Raw genomic sequence first — 21,854 nt, forward strand, 5'->3', positions numbered from 1 at the left:
AATGATATGAATATTTCAAAGCTATTTTCTTTATATTGCATTATACATAAAATAAGTAGTTATTTTAATGATAGTATAAGTCGAGATATTCAGGAAAAAAAGTTAATGATAGCAATGTACTATTAAACTTGAATTCATGCTGGTATAACTGGATATCTCCACATGTGAAAGAATGAAGTTGGATCCCTACTTCACATCACATACAAAAATTAACTCAAAATGGATCAAAGACTTAAATGCAAGAGCTGAAACTATAAACTCTTAGAAGGAAACGTAAGGTGGAAATCTTCATGACCTTGGATTTAGCAATGCATTCTTAGATATGACACCAAAAGCACAAGCAACAAAAGGAAAAAATAAACTGGACTTTATCAAAATTTAAAAATTTCATGCCTCAAAGGACACCACCAAGAAAGTCAAAAGACAACCCACAGAACAACAGAAAATATCTGAAAAGCATGTATCTAATAAGGAACTTGTACCCAGAATATATAAATAACTCTTAAAACTCAACAATAAAAAAACAATTTTAAAATTAAATGAAATTAAATGCCAATTTAAAAATAGGCAAAGAAAAAAAACAAATGAAGAAAAAATAGACAAAGGATCTGAACAGACATTTCTCCAAAGAAGATATACAAATGGCCAATAAGCACATGAAAAGATGCTCAACATCACTAGTCATTAGGCAAATGCCAATCAAAACCATGAGATGCCGTTTTACACCCATTAGGATGCTGTAATCAGAAAGATAGACAATAACAAGCATTGGCGAGATTGCGGAGAAACTAGACCCGTCATACGTTGTAAAACGGTGCAGCTGCCATGGAAACACGGCCTTTTTGTAGTTCCCAAAAAGTTAAACACAGAGTTACCATATAATCCAGGAAATTTCCCACTTAGGTACACACCCAAGAGAATCTGACATGTCTACACAAAAACTTGTAGATGAATGTTCACAGCAACTTTGCTCATAATGGCCAAAGGTAGAAACAATCCAAATATCTATCAGTTGACAAATGGATACAGAAAACGTGACATATCCAGACACTGGAGTATTATTCAGTGGTAAAAAGTAAGGAAGTACGGATTCATGCTACAACGAGGATGAACCTTGACAAATTATGGTTGGTAAAAGAAGCCAGACACAAAATATCACATAATATACGAGTCTATTTATATGAAACATCCAGAAAAGACGAATCTATGGAAACAGAAAGCAGATCCGTGGTGGCTGGGGGAAGCGGGTGGAGAGGGACCGCCAGTGGGTGAGGGGTGTCTTTCTGGGGGATGAGAATGTTCTGGAAGTAGTGGTGATGGCTGCACAATTCTGTGAATATACTAAAAACCACTGAATTGTACACGTACAATGCTCAATTTTATGGTATGTGAGTTACATCTCAATTTTTTTAAAAGCATGAAGCACTGACACAGCTATAACATGGATGAACTTTCAAAACGTGATGCTCCAATTACTGAGCCTGCGCGTCTGGAGCCTGTGCTCCGCCTCTCACAGCTACTGAGCCTGCGCGTCTGGAGCCTGTGCTCCGCCTCTCACAGCTACTGAGCCTGCGCGTCTGGAGCCTGTGCTCCGCCTCTCACAGCTACTGAGCCTGCGCGTCTGGAGCCTGTGCTCCGCCTCTCACAACTGCTGAGCCTGCGCGTCTGGAGCCTGTGCTCCGCCTCTCACAGCTACTGAGCCTGCGCGTCTGGAGCCTGTGCTCCGCCTCTCACAACTGCTGAGCCTGCGCGTCTGGAGCCTGTGCTCCGCCTCTCACAGCTACTGAGCCTGCGCGTCTGGAGCCTGTGCTCCGCCTCTCACAACTGCTGAGCCTGCGCGTCTGGAGCCTGTGCTCCGCCTCTCACAGCTACTGAGCCTGCGCGTCTGGAGCCTGTGCTCCGCAACAAGAGGCCGCGATAGTGAGAGGCCCGCGCTCCGCGATGAAGAGTGGCCCCCGCTTGCCACAACTGGAGAAAGCCCTCGCACAGAAACGAAGACCCAACACAGCCAAAATAAATAAATAAATAAATAAATAAAAATTTTTAAAAAACAAAAAACAAAAAAAACCGTGATGCTCAGTGAGAGAAGCCAGACATAAAGGTCACACACTGTCTGATTCCACATACGTAAAGTGTCCAAACAGCACATCCATAGAAACAGAAAGCAGTTGCCAGGCCCGGGGCCGGTGGGGGGAGGTGCTAATGAGGAACGGCTGCTGCCGTGCAGGGCTCTTCTTTTTGGGGTGATACAAATGTTCTACGATTGCATTGCGGTGATGGCCGCACATCTGCGTGCATACACTAAAAATCACTGAATGGTTCACTTTAAAAGGGTGAATTTCATGGTGCGTGAATTCTTCATAAAGCTAGCATTTAAATTTTTAAAAAATTTAAAAATCGAGTTGAAAATATCGATATGAACTTATGGACCCTTTGAAGGACCTTGTGTTGTCAATCAATAGCTACTAATTCAAATGATTTTAAATCTAAAGATAACCTAATACCAAAACTAAAGAGGGTACTTCCCTGGTGGCGCAGTAGTTAAGAATCCGCCTGCCAATGCAGGGGACACGGGTTCGAGCCCTGGTCTGGGAAGTTCCCACATGCCACGGAGCAGCTAAGCCCGTGCGCCACAACTACTGAGCCTGCGCTCTAGAGCCCATAAGCCACAACTACTGAGCCTGTGTGCCACAACTACTGAGCCTGCGCTCTAGAGCCCACGAGCCACAACTACTGAGCCTGCGTGCCACAACTACTGAGCCCACGTGCCTAGAGCCCGTGCTCTGCAACAAGAGGAGCCACTGCAATGAGAAGCTCCCGCAGGGCAACGAAGAGTAGCCCCTGCTCACCGCAACTAGAGAAAGCCCACGCGCAGCAACGGAGACCCAACGCAGCCAAAAATACATGAATTAATTAATTTGAAAAATAAATAAAACTCAAGAGTCTCTTACATTCATATAACAATCTTAAAATAGAGAAAAGATGAAAATTTGCCTATGCTTCACAGCAGTGTCCTCCTGTTAATGTCCTTCCAGAGAGACAAATACATGACCCCCCCCCCCAAGAAAACCACCCCAACACCCAGTGCGAACGTCTGCATACACCCTAAAGCACCTCGGTTGCCTGTTCCTGCACTTCCAAGGATGAAGCAGCAAGAGTCCCACCCGCTCCTTTGACGCTGGAAGTCAGAACGTCCCGCATACGGCAGCGGGGAGGGGCGTCCGCGCCGGGGAAGGGCGCTCACTGTGGGAGCTTAGATCACAGCCTTGACGCCTCCGTTCCTTGTCAGCAGGAGCCACCGCGCTGGCTTGCAGGGCTGCCGTGACCCCGCCGCAGACGCCCAGACACGCGGTCTAAGCCCAGCCCCTCACGCCTTGCTCGCGAGCGTGGCTGCCGCCCGAACCGGCCCGTGGCCAGCCGCCCCTCACCGGCACAGGCAGGCAGCTAAGAAGTCTTCGAGTGCGTCCGGCCAGGGGTCGCAAGGGCAAGCTCTCCCTCTGCCTCACTGCAGTCCCTGCCCATCTTTCCAAGTCAGAACTTAGACAAAAATAAAGACTTCCGAGGCTGTGGCTGCTTCCGTGATCCAGCTTTCCTGGAAATTCCACCACAGAAGCTAAAAGTTTTCTTTTAAACTAAGGGCAAAGCACTGGACCAAGAACAAAGGGTCCGCATGGCTCGGGAGGCGTCAGCCGACCCGCATCTCCGAGCACGGGACTCAGTTTCCTTTTCTCTGGCCTCCCGGACAGGGGGAGCCACTCCTGGCCGCTCCTCGGAACTGCTGGCAGAGCTTCAGGAAAAGCACGACCCGGCTCCAGCTCCAGAGGGATTTGGCAAAGGAGCCCCGGGGGAGTCTGCGATCAGCCGGGCTTGGCCGTCACCCCTAAGGTCTCTTCAAGCTCCAAAACTGTGATTCTAGAGCCAGACCCTTCAACCTCGCAGCCACTAGCCGGGCAGCAGGGGCTCAGCGGCCACAGGTGTTGGACAGCACAGATACAGAACACGCCCTGCATCACAGAAGGTTCTAGCAGGCAGCACTGTTAGGGGGATGGACGCAAGCACTCCGTCTCTTCTTCTGCCGCTGTGCTTTTATTTTACCGTTCCTTCAACAACTGCTGCTTTCTGGTCCCCACATACGTTAGCCAGGGGGAAACAGACTAAGGCCAGGCACAGCTTCCCCTTGGTTCTCTGCAGAAACTAGGAAGAAGAGAAAAAGCTCTTGATTCTTCCGCATCTCTTCCCCTCCCTCTTGCTGTACACACAGAAACATACGCAGGGAAAGTGAAACATGCCGTCTAGACTGCCCCTGGTCTCCTGCGGCGTCAGCCACCAGGCTGGGCAGGACGGCTCCAACCTCACGGCGGAGTCGGGCTCGGGGTCCGAACGTGCTCTCAGATTTGGCACCCGGGGCCCCTCTGTCACCGCGTGGTAGAGCAGCGCCCCTCCCCTGACGTGACTCCGGCCAGGCCGCCCCCCAGACAGCAGCGCGACAGACCTTCCGGGCTGGACGACTCTCCCGTGCGGGGCCCTCCGGCACCCTGCAGCACCTTCGGTAGCAACCCCGGCCTCCACCCACTGGGGGCCAGTCGCATGCCCCCGTTGTGACGGCCCCAAATGTCCCCAGACGCTGCCCGTTACTCAGCGGTGGGGGGAGGACACACAGAACCTCCCCTCGTCTCCGTTAACACCTGCTCTTCTAACCCCGTTTCCCGCGTTTTAATTCCTCTCCTCGCTGTTGCTTCCTCCCCAGCCTCTGTTATAGAAGGAAAATAAGGAATCTTTAGGAAGCAAATCACATTTTTAAGGAAAAACAAATAAAGACTTCCAAGGCAGATTTTGTAACTTGCCTCTCTTCTTTCATGCAAAAATGTTTGGCGTAAATTAAACAGATTCTGCTAGATTTCCCCACTTTGGCCCCTAATATAAAATAAAGAAAAACAACCCTCCAAAACAAAAGTATACAAATGCTGGAGAGGGTGTGGAGAAACGGGAACCCTCCTACACTGTTGGTGGGAACGTAGACTGGTGCAGCCACTGTGGAGAACAGTACGGAGCTTCCTTAAAAAACTAAAAATAGAGCCGCCATATGACCCAGCAATCCCACTCCCGGGCATATATCCAGAGAAAACTCTAATTCAAAAAGATACATGCACCCCTGTGTTCATAGCAGCACTATTTACAATAACCATAAAAAAGAATGAAATAATGCCATTTGCAGCAACATGGGTGGACCTAGATTCTCATACTAAGTGAAGTCAGTCAGAAAGAGAAAGACAAATACCACATGATATCGCTCTTATGTGGAATCTAAAATATGGCACAAATGAGCGTGTCTATGAAACAGAAACACCCTCGCGGACACAGAAAACAGACTTGCCAAGGGGGAGGGAGGGTGGGGGAGGGATGGACTTCAAGTTTGGGATTAGTAGACGTAAACTATTGTATATAGGACGGATAAACAGCAAGGTCCTACTGTAGAGCACAGGGAACTCTACTCAATATCCTGTGATGAACCGTAATGGAAAAGAATATAAAAAAAGAATGTATATATATGTATGACGGAATCACTTTGCTGTACAGCAGAAATTAGCACAACATTGTAAATCAACTATACTTCAATTAAAAAAGAAAAAAAAAAGAAATTGGTCATGCAGAAACATACAAACAAAAAGTTTCTCATGATAAGATGCAGTGGGGTGTGACCCAGGGGGAGATGGTCTGGAGGTTTTGGTTTTGGTCTGAAGCTTATTCACTGCAGGGCCTTCTTTTAAGAAAAGAATACAAGAGTACACATATAATGGTAAATACAAAAATGATTATCTAGAAGGAGAAGAGAAATTATAGTTCATTACACAGTTTTTAAAATACACAGATACTCAGGTGAACTCAACCCTCGGGGGCCCCTCGATGGGTCACGCCCTTGTACGGCATTCTCCGCTTGAGCACACAAGGCCCTGAGGTTGGCTTGCAACCAACAGCACACAGCAGAGTGATGACACGACGCCGTGACCATGTTCCTGTGTGGAAGGATCCGTCTTAGCTACCAGACACTTCCCTGCTGGCCGGGGAGAAGCAAGCGGCCATGGGAAGAGCTGTCTACAGAAAGGGCCACGCGGCAGAGAACTGGGGGCGGCCTCCAGCAGCTGGGGCCCCGTCCTGCACCTGCCAGCAGCCCGCGGGCTCGCAGGAGACCGGGCACCCTCCCCACAGCCTGAGACCCTGGGCGGCACCACGCTCAGCCGGGCCAGACTCCTGGAAACGGGAGGTGACGGATGTCCGTGTGGGGATTTCTTCCACGGCAATACTACAAATACCACTGGCACCCCAAATCCGGCAGAATAACAGTCTTGCTCGTTAACTGCTGACACACCTCTGCAATACCGTCCTACTCTGTTGGCTGTATGCGTTTGAACTATCTTGTCAGATGCCAGGGATCCTGAAGCACTGGGTTGGCCAAAAAGTTCGTTCCGGGCCACTGCAAGATGGTCTGGAAAAACCCGGACGCACTTTTTGGCCGAGCCAACGTTGCCTATAGAGAATTGAAAAAGAATTCAGTCCTTCCTCTAGCACAGCTGGTCCGAGTTTCTCTTTCATGACGGTTTAGCAAGGTTTCTTCGGCTTCACGACTAGGTGACGTTCCTAGTAAGGACGGTTCGGGGACTACTGGCAAATTTAGGCCCTGCATCCGTCTTCCCCGTAAGGAGCCATAAGGCCTGGAAGAACCTTCCAGACCGGCCTCTGACACTGCCTTTGGAGCCGCTGCCCACTCACTTGCCATGCCGGGCGCCTTGGACACAGCCCTCCCCGCGCACCCATCACAAGGCCAGGGCCCCTGCTAACTGCATCCTTAAGTTGGCTTCCCTTGGCCACATCCCAAAATGTCGCGGCCACTGCAGCACACCCTGTGTAGCAGGAAGCTGGACGGGGCAGAGCCTGGTGGAAAGAGAGGGTCATCTTAGCTGATCGTGGTGACAGCGTCCTCTGCCGCAAATTCTGGAAGGCATGAGCCGCGCAAACAGGGTGCCAGCGAGAGGCCCCGAGGCTCCGGCTCTGGTCTGGACACGCTGCTGCACCACCAGCCATCGGCCGTCAAGCAGGGACACCTGTTTCCACAGGAGTCAAGCCTGTGCCGTCGCACTGGACTTGGCAGCAGCGCCATTACCCCCAGGAAGTGATGCAAGCTTGGGGCTTTAGCTTGAACCGGGGGAACCGGAGCAAGGAGAAGAGATGGCGCTCTTAGGGCAGCTCAGCTGTCCCCTTCAGTGCCTGCACGAGCTGGCTGTCGCAGCTAAGCATCTGGCCCGCCCTTTCGACACCTGCCCCCAGCTCCTGTCGTAATATAATGACGGAAACGATGCAAGCAGGGACCCCGCATGTCCCTGCCTGAGCTGAAACGACTCGCCTAACATCAGCAGTGCAGCTCTTACCCTGGCTGGAACCCCCTGGAAAGCTACTCAGAAGCCACCGTAGCACAGCTTGCCCCATGACCCCGATGAGCCCCAGGGAACGGGCACAGGGACGCAGCTGGAGGAGGGACGCGGCGACAGCAGGCCGACGGGGAGGCGTGTCTTACCTCATCGTACATGAACTGCAAGGTCAGGGCCGACTTGCCCACCCCTCCGCTGCCGACCATGATGACCTTGTGGAGGGCCAGGGAGCTCTGGCTCTTGCTCTTGTTTGCAGCCATCCCGCTGGTTTTCTGCGAAACGCGGCCAGAGGACCCGGACGAAGAGCTGCCAAGGAAGAAGACAGACTCAGAGGCGGTTTGGTTTCCACCCAAAGGATATCAAATGAAAACCCTCCAGAAAAGCCTAACCCAGACGTTCCACCAGAGAGGTCATTCTTCCAGGCTCGAGGCAGAGATGAAGCCCCCCAAGCGCTGCCGAGCCACAAACCAGAGCTGAGCCGACCCGAGGGAAGGTGAGACGGAGAGAAGAAACGGGCGTGCGCACCGGACGCCCCATCACTGGAGGTGGAGGGGAGGATGGTCCACCAGCAAACCCACACGTCCTCAGCAGAGCCGCATGAGGCGGGCGAGGCACGCAGCGACCCCGCGCCACCTGTGCCACGGGAGCCGCTCAGGGCCCCAGCATCTCTGTGCCCTCACTCCCCCCCAGCCCCCGCAACACACCCACACGGCCCTCCCAGGGTACCAAGGGGGGCTCTGAAAAGGGGTGAGTAAACCTGCTTTTAATAATCAGCATCCCTTCACGACACAGGACAGTTAAAAGAAAGACAACTAAATTATTTATTCCACGTTGATTTACATTAAGAACTAAAATGAGTCAGACTTTTCCAAAACAACAATCTATTAGTCAAAATCAGTTTAGGTTAGATAGCCTCAACCACCAGAGGGCAGACAGCAGAAGCAAGAAAAACTACAATCCTGCAGCCTGTGGACCAAAAACCACAGTTACAGAAAGACAGAGAAGATGAAAAGGCAGAGGGCTATGTACCAGATGAAGGAACAAGAAAAAACCCCAGAAAAACAACTAAATGAAGTGGAGATAGGCAACCTTCCAGAAAAAGAATTCAGAATAATGATAGTGAAGATGATCCAGGACCTCGGAATAAGAATGGAGGCAAAGATTGAGAAGATGCAAGAAATGATTAACAAAGACCTAGAAGAATTAAAGAACAAACAAACAGAGATGACCAATGCAATAACTGAAATGAAAACTACACTAGAAGGAATCAATAGCAGAATAACTGAGGCAGAAGAACGGATAAGTGACCTGTAAGACAGAATGGTGGAATTAACTGCTGCGGAACAGACTAAAGAAAAAAGAATGAAAAGAAATGAAGACAGCCTAAGAGACCTCTGGGACAACATTAAACGCAACAACATTCGCATTATAGGGGTCCCAGAAGGGGAAGAGAGAGAGAAAGGACCAGAGAAAATATTTGAAGAGATTATAGTCGAAAACTTCCCTAACATGGGAAAGGAAATAGCCACCCAAGTCCAGGAAGCGGAGAGAGTCCCATACAGAATAAACTCAAGGAGAAACACACCGAGACACATAGTAATCAAAGTGGCAAAAATTAAAGACAAAGAAAAATTATTGAAAGCAGCAAGGGAAAAACAACAAATAACATACAAGGGAACTCCCATAAGGTTAACAGCTGATTTCTCAGCAGAAACTCTACAAGCCAGAAGGGAGTGGCATGATATACTTAAAGTGATGAAAGGGAAGAACCTACAACCAAGATTACTCTACCCAGCAAGGATCTCATTTAGATTTGATGGAGAAATCAAAAGCTTTACAGACAAGCAAAAGCTAAGAGAATTCAGCACCACCAAACCAGCTCTACAACAAATGCTAAAGGAACTTCTCTAAGTGGGAAACACAAGAGAAGAAAAGGATCTACAAAAACAAACCCAAAACAATTAAGAAAATGGTCATAGGAACATACATATCGATAATTACCTTAAACGTGAATGGATTAAATGCCCCAACCAAAAGACATAGACTGGCTGAATGGATACAAAAACAAGACCCATATATATGCTGTCTACAAGAGACCCACTTTAGACCTAGGGACACATACAGACTGAAAATGAGGGGATGGAAAAAGATATTCCATGTAAATGGAAATCAAAAGAAAGCTGGAGTAGCTATACTCATATCAGATAAAATAGACTTTAAAATAAAGAATGTTACAAGAGACAAGGAAGGACACTACATAATGATCCAGGGATCAATCCAAGAAGAAGATATAACAATTATAAATGTATATGCACCCAACATAGGAGCACCTCAATACATAAGGCAACTGCTAACAGCTATAAAAGAGGAAATCGACAGTAACACAGTAATAGTGGGGGACTTTAACACCTCACTTACACCAATGGACAGATCATCCAAAACGAAAATAAATAAGGAAACAGAAGCTTTAAATGACACAATAGACCAGATAGATTTAATTGATATATATAGGACATTCCATCCAAAAACAGCAGATTACATGTTCTTCTCAAGTGCGCACGGAACATTCTCCAGGATAGATCACATCTTGGGTCACAAATCAAGCCTCAGTAAATTTAAGAAAATTGAAATCATATCAAGCATCTTTTCTGACCACAACGCTATGAGATTAGAAATGAATTACAGGGAAAAAAACGTAAAAAAGACAAACACATGGAGGCTAAACAATACGTTACTAAATAACCAAGAGATCACTGAAGAAATCAAAGAGGAAATCAAAAAATACCTAGAGACAAATGACAATGAAAACACGATGACCCAAAACCTATGGGATGCAGCAAAAGCAGTTCTAAGAGGGAAGTTTATAGCTATACAAGCCTACCTAAAGAAACAAGAAAAATCTCAAGTAAACAATCTAACCTTACACCTAAAGAAACTAGAGAAAGAAGAACAAACAAAACCCAAAGTTAGCAGAAGGAAAGAAATCATAAAGATCAGAGCAGAAATAAATGAAATACAAACAAAGAAAACAATAGCAAAGATCAATAAAACTAAAAGTTGGTTCTTTGAGAAGATAAACAAAATTGATAAGCCATTAGCCAGACTCATCAAGAAAAAGAGGGAGAGGACTCAAATCAATAAAATCAGAAATGAAAAAGGAGAAGTTACAACAGACACCGCAGAAATACAAAGCATCCTAAGAGACTACTACAAGCAACTTTATGCCAATAAAATGGACAACCTGGAAGAAATGGACAAATTCTTAGAAAGGTATAACCTTCCAAGACTGAACCAGGAAGAAACAGAAAATATGAACAGACCAATCACAAGTAATGAAATTGAAACTGTGATTAAAAATCTTCCAACAAACAAAAGTCCAGGACCAGATGGCTTCACAGGTGAATTCTATCAAACATTTAGAGAAGAGCTAACACCCATCCTTCTCAAACTCTTCCAAAAAATTGCAGAGGAAGGAACACTCCCAAACTCATTCTATGAGGCCACCATCACCCTGATACCAAAACCAGACAAAGACACTACAAAAAAAGAAAATTACAGACCAATATCACTGATGAATATAGATGCAAAAATCCTCAACAAAATACTAGCAAACAGAATCCAACAACACATTAAAAGGATCATACACCATGATCAAGTGGGATTTATCCCAGGGATGCAAGGATTCTTCAATATACGCAAATCAATCAATGTGATACACCATATTAACAAATTGAAGAATAAAAACCATATGATCATCTCAATAGATGCAGAAAAAGCTTTTGACAAAATTCAACACCCATTTCTGATAAAAACTCTCCAGAAAGTGGGCATAGAGGGAAGCTACCTCAACATAATAAAGGCCATATATGACAAACCCACAGCAAACATCATTCTCAATGGTGAAAAACTGAAAGCATTTCCTCTAAGATCAGGAACGAGACAAGGATGTCCACTCTCACCACTATTATTCAACATAGTTCTGGAAGTCCTAGCCATGGCAATCAGAGAAGAAAAAGAAATAAAAGGAATACAAATTGGAAAAGAAGAAGTAAAACTGTCACTGTTTGCGGATGACATGATACTATACATAGAGAATCCTAAAACTGCCACCAGAAAACTGCTAGAGCTAATCAATGAATATGGTAAAGTTGCAGGATACAAAATTAATGCCCAGAAATCTCTTGCATTCCTATACACTAATGATGAAAAATCTGAAAGTGAAATTAAGGAAACACTCCCATTTACCATTGCAACAAAAAGAATAAAATACCTAGGAATAAACCTACCTAGGGAGACAAAAGACCTGTATGCAGAAAACTATAAGACACTGATGAAAGAAATTAAAGATGATACCAACAGATGGAGAGATATACCATGTTCTTGGATTGGAAGAATCAACATTGTGAAAATGAGTATACTACCCAAAGCAATCTACAGATTCAATGCAATCCCTATCAAATTACCAATGGCATTTTTTACGGAGCTAGAACAAATCATCTTAAAATTTGTATGGAGACACAAAAGACCCCGAATAGCCAAAGCAGTCTTGAGGGAAAAAAATGGAGCTGGAGGAATCAGACTCCCTGACTTCAGACTATACTACAAAGCTACAGTAATCAAGACAATATGGTACTGGCACAAAAACAGAAACATAGATCAATGGAACAAGATAGAAAGCCCAGAGATTAACCCACGCACCTATGGTCAACTAATCTATGACAAAGGAGGCAAAGATATACAATGGAGAAAAGACAGTCTCTTCAATAAGTGGTGCTGGGAAAACTGGACAGCTACATGTAAAAGAATGAAATTAGAATACTCTCTAACACCATACACAAAAATAAACTCAAAATGGATTAGAGACCTAAATATAAGACTGGACACTATAAAACTCTTAGAGGAAAACATAGGAAGAACACTCTTTGACATAAATCACAGCAAGATCTTTTTTGATCCACCTCCTAGAGTAATGGAAATAAAAACAAAAATAAACAAGTGGGACCTAATGAAACTTCAAAGCTTTTGCACAGCAAAGGAAACCATAAACAAGACGAAAAGACAACCCTCAGAATGGGAGAAAATATTTGCAAATGAATCAACGGACAAAGGATTAATCTCCAAAATATATAAACAGCTCATTCAGCTCAATATTAAAGAAACAAACACCCCAATCCAAAAATGGGCAGAAGACCTAAATAGACATTTCTCCAAAGAAGACATACAGACGGCCACGAAGCACATGAAAAGATGCTCAACATCACTAATTATTAGAGAAATGCAAATCAAAACTACAATGAGGTATCACCTCACTCCTGTTAGAATGGGCATCATCCGAAAATCTACAAACAACAAATGCTGGAGAGGGTGTGGAGAAAAGGGAACCCTCTTGCACTGTTGGTGGGAATGTAAATTGATACAGCCACTATGGAGAACAATATGGAGGTTCCTTAAAAAACTAAAAATAGAATTACCATACGACCCAGCAATCCCACTACTGGGCATATACCCAGAGAAAACCGTAATTCAAAAAGACACATGCACCCGAATGTTCATTGCAGCACTATTTACAATAGCCAGGTCATGGAAGCAACCTAAATGCCCATCAACAGACGAATGGATAAAGAAGTTATGGTACATATATACAATGGAATATTACTCAGCCATAAAAAGGAACGAAATTGAGTCATTTGTTGAGACGTGGATGGATCTAGAGACTGTCATACAGAGTGAAGTAAGTCAGAAAGAGAAAAACAAATATCGTATATTAATGCATGTATGTGGAACCTAGAAAAATGGTACAGATGAGCCAGTTTGCAGGGCAGAAGTTGAGACACAGATGTAGAGAATGGACATATGGACACCAAGGGGGGAAAACTGCGGTGGGGTGGGGATGGTGGTGTGCTGAATTGGGCGATTGGGATTGACATGTATACACTGATGTGTATAAAATTGATGCCTAATAAGAACCTGCAGTATAAAAAAACAAACAAAACAACTAATACTAAACTTTCATTGGGTTATTTGTATGGAAACATGTTAATATAAATGTTTCAGACATTACATGAAATTTCTAAAAATCTTATATTTGTATGTGTATGGAAATATGTATGGAAATATGTTAATATAAATGTTTCAGACATTACATGAAATTTCTAAAAATCTTATATGTTCTGGTATAATGTTATAAGTAATAATCCTAGTTATTACTTTAAAATGTATATCTCAGAAATAACTAATTTTCTTGTCAACTGCATTATTATGAACTTTCATCAAATCTTTAACCGTGGTCATTTTTAAGTCTTTTGTCATTTACAGACAGTTCTGGGTGTACTCTGATGATTTTGCAAATATGTTCCTATAAAAGGGTTTCATCTTCAAGAAATTCATGGAAAAGACTCTGACAAGTACAGGTTTCTGGTAACTGACTGTACTGCTGAACTGAATGAATAAGCATTTTCAGAACTCTAATGAAAAACTGATGAACTCATAAAAGTGCTAACAAAAGATCCAGATGAAAAAAAAAATTAATTACATGGGACTGAGTGAACTGATGAGGATGAGTATAATTTTTGTGACTTTCTGTCTGAATTAAAAAAAAAAAAATCCCACAAGGACTCAGAGGCAAAGAATATACAAATCAATTTTCACTGCAAAGTAAAGGAGCTGTTACAGTGGAGGATTACTGGACTGAATGCCAATATTATGACATAGTATGAGTGTGTTTCATGTTTGGTAATTGCAATCATTGTTGCTTTTGTTGTGGTCATCCATGTACAATGCTTGGTGTCAGTCTATTTATCTCTTGTAAAAATAAAATACAGTGTGTGTGTGTGTGTGTGAAAAAAAAAAAATCAGTTTAGCCTCATCAGAGTGAGATAGAGTAGAACAGAGCAACCTCGGCGGTGTGGGAAGAGAAAGTATTCTGAAAAAACACATTTAACAGGTACCTGAAACTTGGCATCTAATTAAACTGACAAGCTTTTGCACAGCAAAGGAAACCATAAACAAAACAGAAAGACAGAATTTTCTCCCTTACAGAATGGGAGAAAATATATGAAAATGAAGCAACCGACAAGGGATTAATTTCCAAAATTTACAAACAGCTCATACAACTCAATATCAAAAAAAAACAACCAACCCAATCAAAAAATGGGCAGAAGACCTAACTAGACCTTTCTCCAAAGAAGACATACAGATGGCCAACAAACACATGAAAAAATGCTCAACATCACTAATTATTAGAGAAATGCAAATTAAAACTACAATGAGGTATCACCTCACACCAGTCAGAAACGGCCATCAAAAATTCTACAAACAATAAATGCTGCAGAGGATGTGGAGAAAAGGGAACCCTCCTACACTGTTGGTGGGAATGTTAAGTGGTTGCAGCCACTATGGAGAACAGTATGGAGGTTCCTTAAAAAACTGAAAATAGAACTACCATATGCTCCTGCATAACCCAAGTGCCAATTTTTATTTTAAACGATTTTTATGGAAAATCTCTCTCACAGATGCCACAGCGTAAGGAAAAAGGGCATGGGCTCAGGCATGTCACGGGCCCAAGTCTGGCTCTGCCATTCATGAAATGCGGGACCTGGACACTAGTTATTCAGTTTCTCTAAGCCAGTTTTCTTATTTGCAGACACAAGTAAACCACTACCCACCCTGCAGGATTTTTCTGAGTATTAAATGAGATAACACATGTGAAAGATCGAAGCCCTGTGCCTAGCATATAACAGGAACTTAAAAGGGCTGGTTTCCTTCCTATCTCATTTTAAGAGAATTTTTTTTCTAATTAGACACGGTGGGTACCTATTTCTGACAAAGTAACTTGAAAATACCGCCAGTAGAAAAAAAAATAAATACACACACACACACCATTGCATAACAGAAAACAACATCATTTTAAATCAGTGGTTCCCATCCTCGGTGGCACAAGGGGATCCCTGGGGAGCTTTAAAAACCTCCCCAGAGATTCTGATGGAGTTTGGTCTAGGATGCCTGGGATCGGAGCCTGGGCATGAGAACATCTAAAAGCTTCCCAGGTGATGACAGTAGACCTCCAAGGTTGAGAACTTCTATGAAATGCACAGCTGGGCTCAAAAAAAAATCCCAATGCTGGGGAGAAAAAAAATCAGAGCTGATATTTCTGTGGTCCTAGGTGGTTGCTGCTCTGGGTAACTTAGGATTTAACACACACACAGGTCTGTCCCTCAGAGACACCAAGAGCCTCGAAGGAATGCACCTTCAGGTAAAGAATGGACGAGCAGGACTTCCCTGGCGGCGCAGTGGTTAAGAACCCGCCTGCCAACGCAGGGGACACAGGTTCGAGCCCTGGTCCGGGAGGATATCCCACATGCTGCGGAGCAATGAAGCCCGTGCGCCACAACTACTGAGCCTGAGCTCTAGAGGCCGCGAGACACAACTACTGAAGCCCGTGAGCAACAACTACTGAGCCCGCGAGCCACAACTACTGAGCCCACGAGCCACAACTACTGAGCCCGTGCTCCGCAACAAGAGAAGCCACCGCAATGAGAAGTCCGCGCCCAGCAACGAAGAAGACCCAACACAGCCAAAAATAAAATAAATAAATAAATTTATTAAAAAAAAAAAAAAAGAATGGACGAGCAAAACATCGGCCCACTGTTGAGGAGGAAGACATTCCCTCTGCCCTTCCAGGCTCTTCTTTCTGCTCGAAGAATTAAACTGACATGAAACAGATTAACAGGAGAAAATCCAGCAAAGTCCAGTGACATGTGGACCTGGGAGAGACCCAGACAACCTGAGTACCTTGTTCAAACGGCCGAAGCCCTCACCTTAGATCCCATCCTTGCCTAACGGCAGAAGAGGATGTTGAAGATGGGGAGAGTCGGTTATGAGGGGTGACCAGGGAAGGCCGGGTAAACAAGGGGAAGGTCCTTGAAGTCCTTACCTTCTCCGCCCGTAGGAGCTGCTAGAGATTCGGTCGTCCTCGTGTTCCTGGTACAGCGAGGCGGACGCCCTTGCATGTGGAGATTCCCCTGGTAAATGTCCCTGTCTCTTACAAAAAGGTGACTCCTACTGGGTTTTCAGAGTTTCTTCTACGCCTGCTGTTTCCCGGAAAATAACCAGCTTAACACTAGTAACATGCCAAAGAGACCTATTCTGGGATGGTACCTGCTCCGCTACGGCACCCACAGGGGAGGACAGCACGGAAGCGTGTCCGCCTGAGCCCTGGCCGCAGGAAAGTGTGCCCTGAAGCTGCGACCGCAGCACTCCCCCAAAGCCAGGAAGCAACACGGAAAGTAACCCCTGGCTGCTCAGGGTGCTAGACTACAACCTCTGCGGGGGGACGCAGTGAAGACGGCTCAGGATTCCTACAACCAAAGCCCACAAATAGGGGCCCACAGCCCCGACCTGTGAAACACCTAAGGAAATAACCACCAGGAGAGTCGGCGGCCGTAACGAGTAGGACTTTTCAGACAGCCACTATAAAAAGTATTATTTGATCATTTTTAACAAAGGCAGAGGCAAAATGTGGGGAAACTGCACTATCAGGAGGCCGAGAGTTGAACAAGAATCACTCTGAAGGTCTACAATCCTTTTTTAAGTATTTAAAATGAAAAGTAATAGCAATGTAGGGGAGGGAAAACAAACCCATCTTAGTTCATCGGCGGGGCCCTGAAAATCAGACTGACGAGAGACAGATGGAGAGAAAAACCGAGACTTCTGAACAGGTGCATCTCGCATCCACGCAGGAGAGCGCGGTGGGGGTGTCTCCACGGGTGGTGGGACTCGGGCTCACAGAGCCTCTTAACCAAGGAACAGCGGATGTTGCAGGGAAGTGACAAGACAAGCGAGGGGGCCTTGCGCTTCTGCGAGGGGGAAACTGACGCAGGGTGCGGGCTGTGAGGAAGGGGCGTTACCGCGATTCCCCGGGGGCCTCCTCTGGGTGATTCAGGATCGCCCCGCCCTTCCTGGTGGACACGGGAAGGTAGAACTTTTCTTTGTGTCTGTTACTTTTCAGTTGCCTTCAGCTCAAAATAATCCTTACGTCAAAGTGGCATCTTTTGGGGTGACATGTTCTGACCCCCCTTCGGTGCTCAGTAGAAAATTTAGAAAATACACAAAACTATCTTTAAAAAAAAGAGAAAAATCCCATCACCCAGAGATATTCGCTATTACAGCGTTACTTCCTGCCCATAATTTAATCTGTATATTCTTATATTTTAATCCATATATTCCTATATTTAAGACCTTTCTGAGGTCATATTTATGTAGTTTTGCATGTTATTTTTCACGTAGTATAGCTACCTGTCTTCTTAAGCAGTGAAGACTGATCATACTCATAGCTTTTCTGGATGATTCAAGGACCATCATCACTATGGAAACCAGTCGTGTGACCGGCTGCTCTGGGTGGGATCACATGTCTGCTGGCTCCCCTCAAGCTGGACCCGCCATCCACTCTCCCTTTTCTAATGACGTGCTTTTTAATAAGCGTTCTAAGCAATTAACTAGATAATTAAGCACTTTTGAATTGTGACTAAAATAGGGTAAGTGGGATGAGGAGCCGGCCTCCCCCAAAGGCTCAGGAAGGTGAAGCTGCTTTGGGCCTAATTTCTGGTCCACAGCTGCTCACCATAGGGCCGAGGTCAGTGCCTGAGGCTGGAAACTCCAGACCATCAACCCATCACACGATTTCTCCGAAGCAGCCTTGCTTCCATGAATTATTATAGTTGTATGAAAATGGAGAAATCCTTTTCCAGATTAGGGGCAGGAGTGCTTTCAAACACATGTAGACATCTAACTCTGAGCTGTTATTTTCAAAACACAAAGTCAGTTTCTCTAGAAGAAACCACAATAAATGGATTGAAGACTGTTCAACAAATCCACAGATATTTGCCAAAGTATCTGTGCTCAAAGCTCAAAAACTGAAATAACCATGGTGGCTCTTTCCAGTATGTATAACCCGAGAACACTTGACACGATGAGGGGTAAGGCAGGAGAGTCAGCCTGGACCAATCCCGGAAACTGCAAACGCCGACCTCCAGACTCCTGTAACCGGAGATGATAAACCCCTATTTGTTTAAACCATTCTGAGTCTATTGTTACTTGTACTGAAAGCATTCCAGAAACAGTCTTTGCACTCCAGAGACTCAAAGTCCAGTGATTAGTTACAGAAGATTGGTCGACGATTATAGTATGGCTGACAAATTCTACGGCAGAAGTATCCAAGGGCTCTGGGGTCACAGAGGAGGGACATCTAGATCAGAGCAGGTCAGGGGATGTTCTTACAGGGAGAACTGAGATGTGAAGGAGGTGGCTACAGAGGAGGAGAAATACCAGGAAGAAAACAAGTCAGTGAGGCTCAGGAAGTCACGTCGACGATTTAATGTTTATAACAGATGTGCCTCGCCCATAAACATGTTCTTAAAAAATAACACAGCTATCCCTTCCCCGAACATTTTATTAGCAAAAGTTCCAAGTTTTCAGAAAAGTAGGAAGAGCTGCACAGTGAACCCATATTCGCAGCCCTGGATTCTACAATCAACATGTTACTCCATTTGCTTTATCGCAAACCCAGTCATCGGGCCTCCCCTGACCCACCCATCAATCCATCTTACTTTTTGATGTGTTTCCACGGAAACTGTAGACATCAGTACATGCCATCCCTAACTTCAGCAGACGTCCACTGTTTACAAAACAATTATACTTCTCCCAGAACCAACACCGAGGGGCTTGCAAACCTCTTAATCTCTTCCACGAACTCTTTGGGTTCATCGCCAGTACACAAAAGCCACAACACAGACCTTCCAACAAGGGGAATCGGGGCCCATAACGTCAAGTTCTGGCAGGCTCACACCTTACAGTCGGAAGTTTTTTACCGGGGACTTGGGAAACACAACAACAGACACCCTTTAATACATCTCTACCTACCGACCGGAAAGCTCTATAGTGGGCTTCGTTTTTGTCCAAAAAAAACATTTAAACACTACTCTGTGCTAAGCTGTGCATCTCTGCCCTTAGAAAACGCAATCTCCTAAGGAAAGAGGTATAAACAAAGCATGGAAATAGAACTGCCCACATGCAGTGATAAAGATGCTACAAGGTCTGATGGAAAGCATGATGAACTCTGGGAAAAGAAGATCTAGAAAGGCTTCGACATGGCGTCCAAGTTCACTCAGCAGAGGGGCTGAGAGAGCGAAGCTTCCCACGCATAACGGAAGGCGTGGAAAGCAACAGAGGCATGAAGCGTGCTGGCGGGTCTGGTATCACGTGACATGGAAGTGCAGGGACGGGGTGGGGAAGTGACAGTGCATTACGTGGGGAAGTGACAGTGCATTACGTCTCAAAAGACAGATTGTTCATCTAAAAATGAGCCTAAAGTGCTGTCTGAAGAAATCTATCCTAGAGAAAGCAGGGAGCCACTGCAGGTGGGTCCCCCAGCCCGACCTAACTGTAAGGCATGGGGAAGAATGAACACGTTCCCTCCCGTACAGAAAACCAAGACAGCTTCATTTAGGTAGCTTGGCAAGGAGACAAAAGAGCTGGGAAATGGTTTTCCTACGTAATTTCTATAGGACACACTAATATTAGAGGGGGCTCTCTACCACTTAGCACTGATTCAAATACAAGCACACACATTCCCCTGAGAAGTAACATTCTGAATGCAAATCACGGTATAGATACATAAACCACGCAAGTGTGTGTGGCTTCTACTGCCCCCCAATCCCATGGGCTAATACAGTCATTAGTCTCTTGTTAAACTTAAGCTGGGAGAGAACAAATCAGTAGGTAGAGTCAACCTTGTCTGTATCAGAGGGTTGTCATGAAAATCAAACGAGAATTTGAAAATGTAGAAGAAAAGTACTCTTCAGTCCTCATAAAATTCATCTGTCCTGGGTAACGTGGTACACAAAAGCACACGGGAAACAATCAAACACTGTACACGTGCAAAGAATTGCATTTAGCACTTTTTCTCCAGATAATATGACTTGAAGGTGGTGACCTGGATATTACTAATAGGCCATAATCATAATATTTAAGTCTCTCAGAATATTATTCAAGTTTTTAGTCCTTTAAATAATTAAAATGGAAGACAATCCTAAATCTGGGACAATCTAAGCACCAAAATAATTAAGGACAGTAATGAAAACAAACCACTGAAAAACAAGGTATTCATGAATCCATACCTATCGTAAATAGTAAACAAACAAAGGGAGACAGGAGGGCTCCTGCTTAGAGCAGAACACCAAAGGCTGACTGATAAACGTACAAGGAGGGAAAGCGGAAAAAACCCCAACATTTTGCAACTATCAGAGTAAAGACTGGTTCAGGCAAGAATCATTAGTAAGATGCTAAAGCTAAAGGGGAGATTTAGATGAGGAACAGGATACTTTTCATGGTCTTAAAGTGTCTCCATAGATTATTTATGAATCAGACTCTGCATTTTAACAAGCAGCACTATTCTAAGTGTCAAGACAAATCCCAACTGTTCATACCACTTCCTGTTACGATCCAAATCAGGAACAATCCGATCTAAATTAGGTCATGAAGGACCCTCCCCCCCAAAAAAACAGCACTCTCAAATATGAAGGAACACAGCAAACAGACTGCAGCGGCTGTAAATGCTGAATAATGACAAAGAAAAGCGCAGTGACACTGTCTACTCAGGGGACATCATTTCCCTTAACACTGAAAGTCGACATGCAGCCTTCCTATTTCCTAGCACCTAACACCAAATTATACATCGTTGTGACAAAATGACTATATATTTGAGTGTGCATGTGTGTGAGAATAGGAACCGACAGCACTGAACCCCTACATCCCTATCCTTTTAATGACAAAACACAAACTTGTGGTTATTAGTAAACAGTCTCACGCGCACTCCCTGGACAGATAGGCAGGTAGTGTCTTATTGCTATGTGTGCCTCCAGGGCCTGCAGTGAATCAGAGACCTAGAAATGCCCAGAGAACGTGTAAAGAATGAATGAACGATGAGGGAAGAGTTTTAAGAAATAAAAATGAGGACGCATTTTAAATAATTTTCCATAACTCGTACTATGGCACATTTCTCATCCACGTTCCATTAAGGAAATGTCTCCTGATTGTTCTAGTGTGAACATTGATTCTAGAAGGTAAGCAATTAAAGTGGCAGCCCTCCCCAGAGGTTCTTTTTGTAGTTCAGCAATAAATGCTGTTAGCTACAAAAATAATAATTTTTAAATGCACACCTGTGCAAGCACAGGCACACACGCATGCTCAGAAGCCAAGTTGAAGAGATGGGTCAAAGATGGACAATTAAAGATCAATGAAGATAATAACTGCAATGGATTGAAACACATCTAATTTGTTCACAATGAAACTAAAAAAGCACCTATTCGTCACCGTTGGAGGACTAGTGAAACAACTCATTATTTTAAAAATTGGTAAATTAAATCTTTGAGAGGC

General features: G+C 44.6%; 1 protein-coding gene across 6 annotated transcripts in view; it reads right to left on the bottom strand.

Annotated features, from left to right (window-relative positions):
* The window catches only part of RALB (RAS like proto-oncogene B), a 69,282-nt gene that overhangs the window by 9,829 nt on the left and 37,599 nt on the right, over positions 1–21,854 (bottom strand). For 4 of the 6 annotated variants that reach the window (XM_082395879.1, XM_082395884.1, XM_082395880.1 and 1 more), the window contains exon 2: positions 7,571–7,730. In XM_082395879.1, coding sequence (XP_082252005.1) covers positions 7,571–7,684 — 114 coding nt within the window. In that variant the 5' untranslated portion in view covers positions 7,685–7,730. Of the gene's footprint in view, positions 1–7,570; positions 7,731–16,356; positions 17,275–21,854 lie in introns of those variants that run through there. The other 2 variants (XM_082395882.1, XM_082395881.1) reach the window with 2 other exon arrangements.

Source organism: Balaenoptera borealis (genome assembly GCF_965194805.1).
Source record: "Balaenoptera borealis genome assembly, chromosome: 6".
NCBI classification, from domain to species: Eukaryota; Metazoa; Chordata; class Mammalia; order Artiodactyla; family Balaenopteridae; genus Balaenoptera; species Balaenoptera borealis.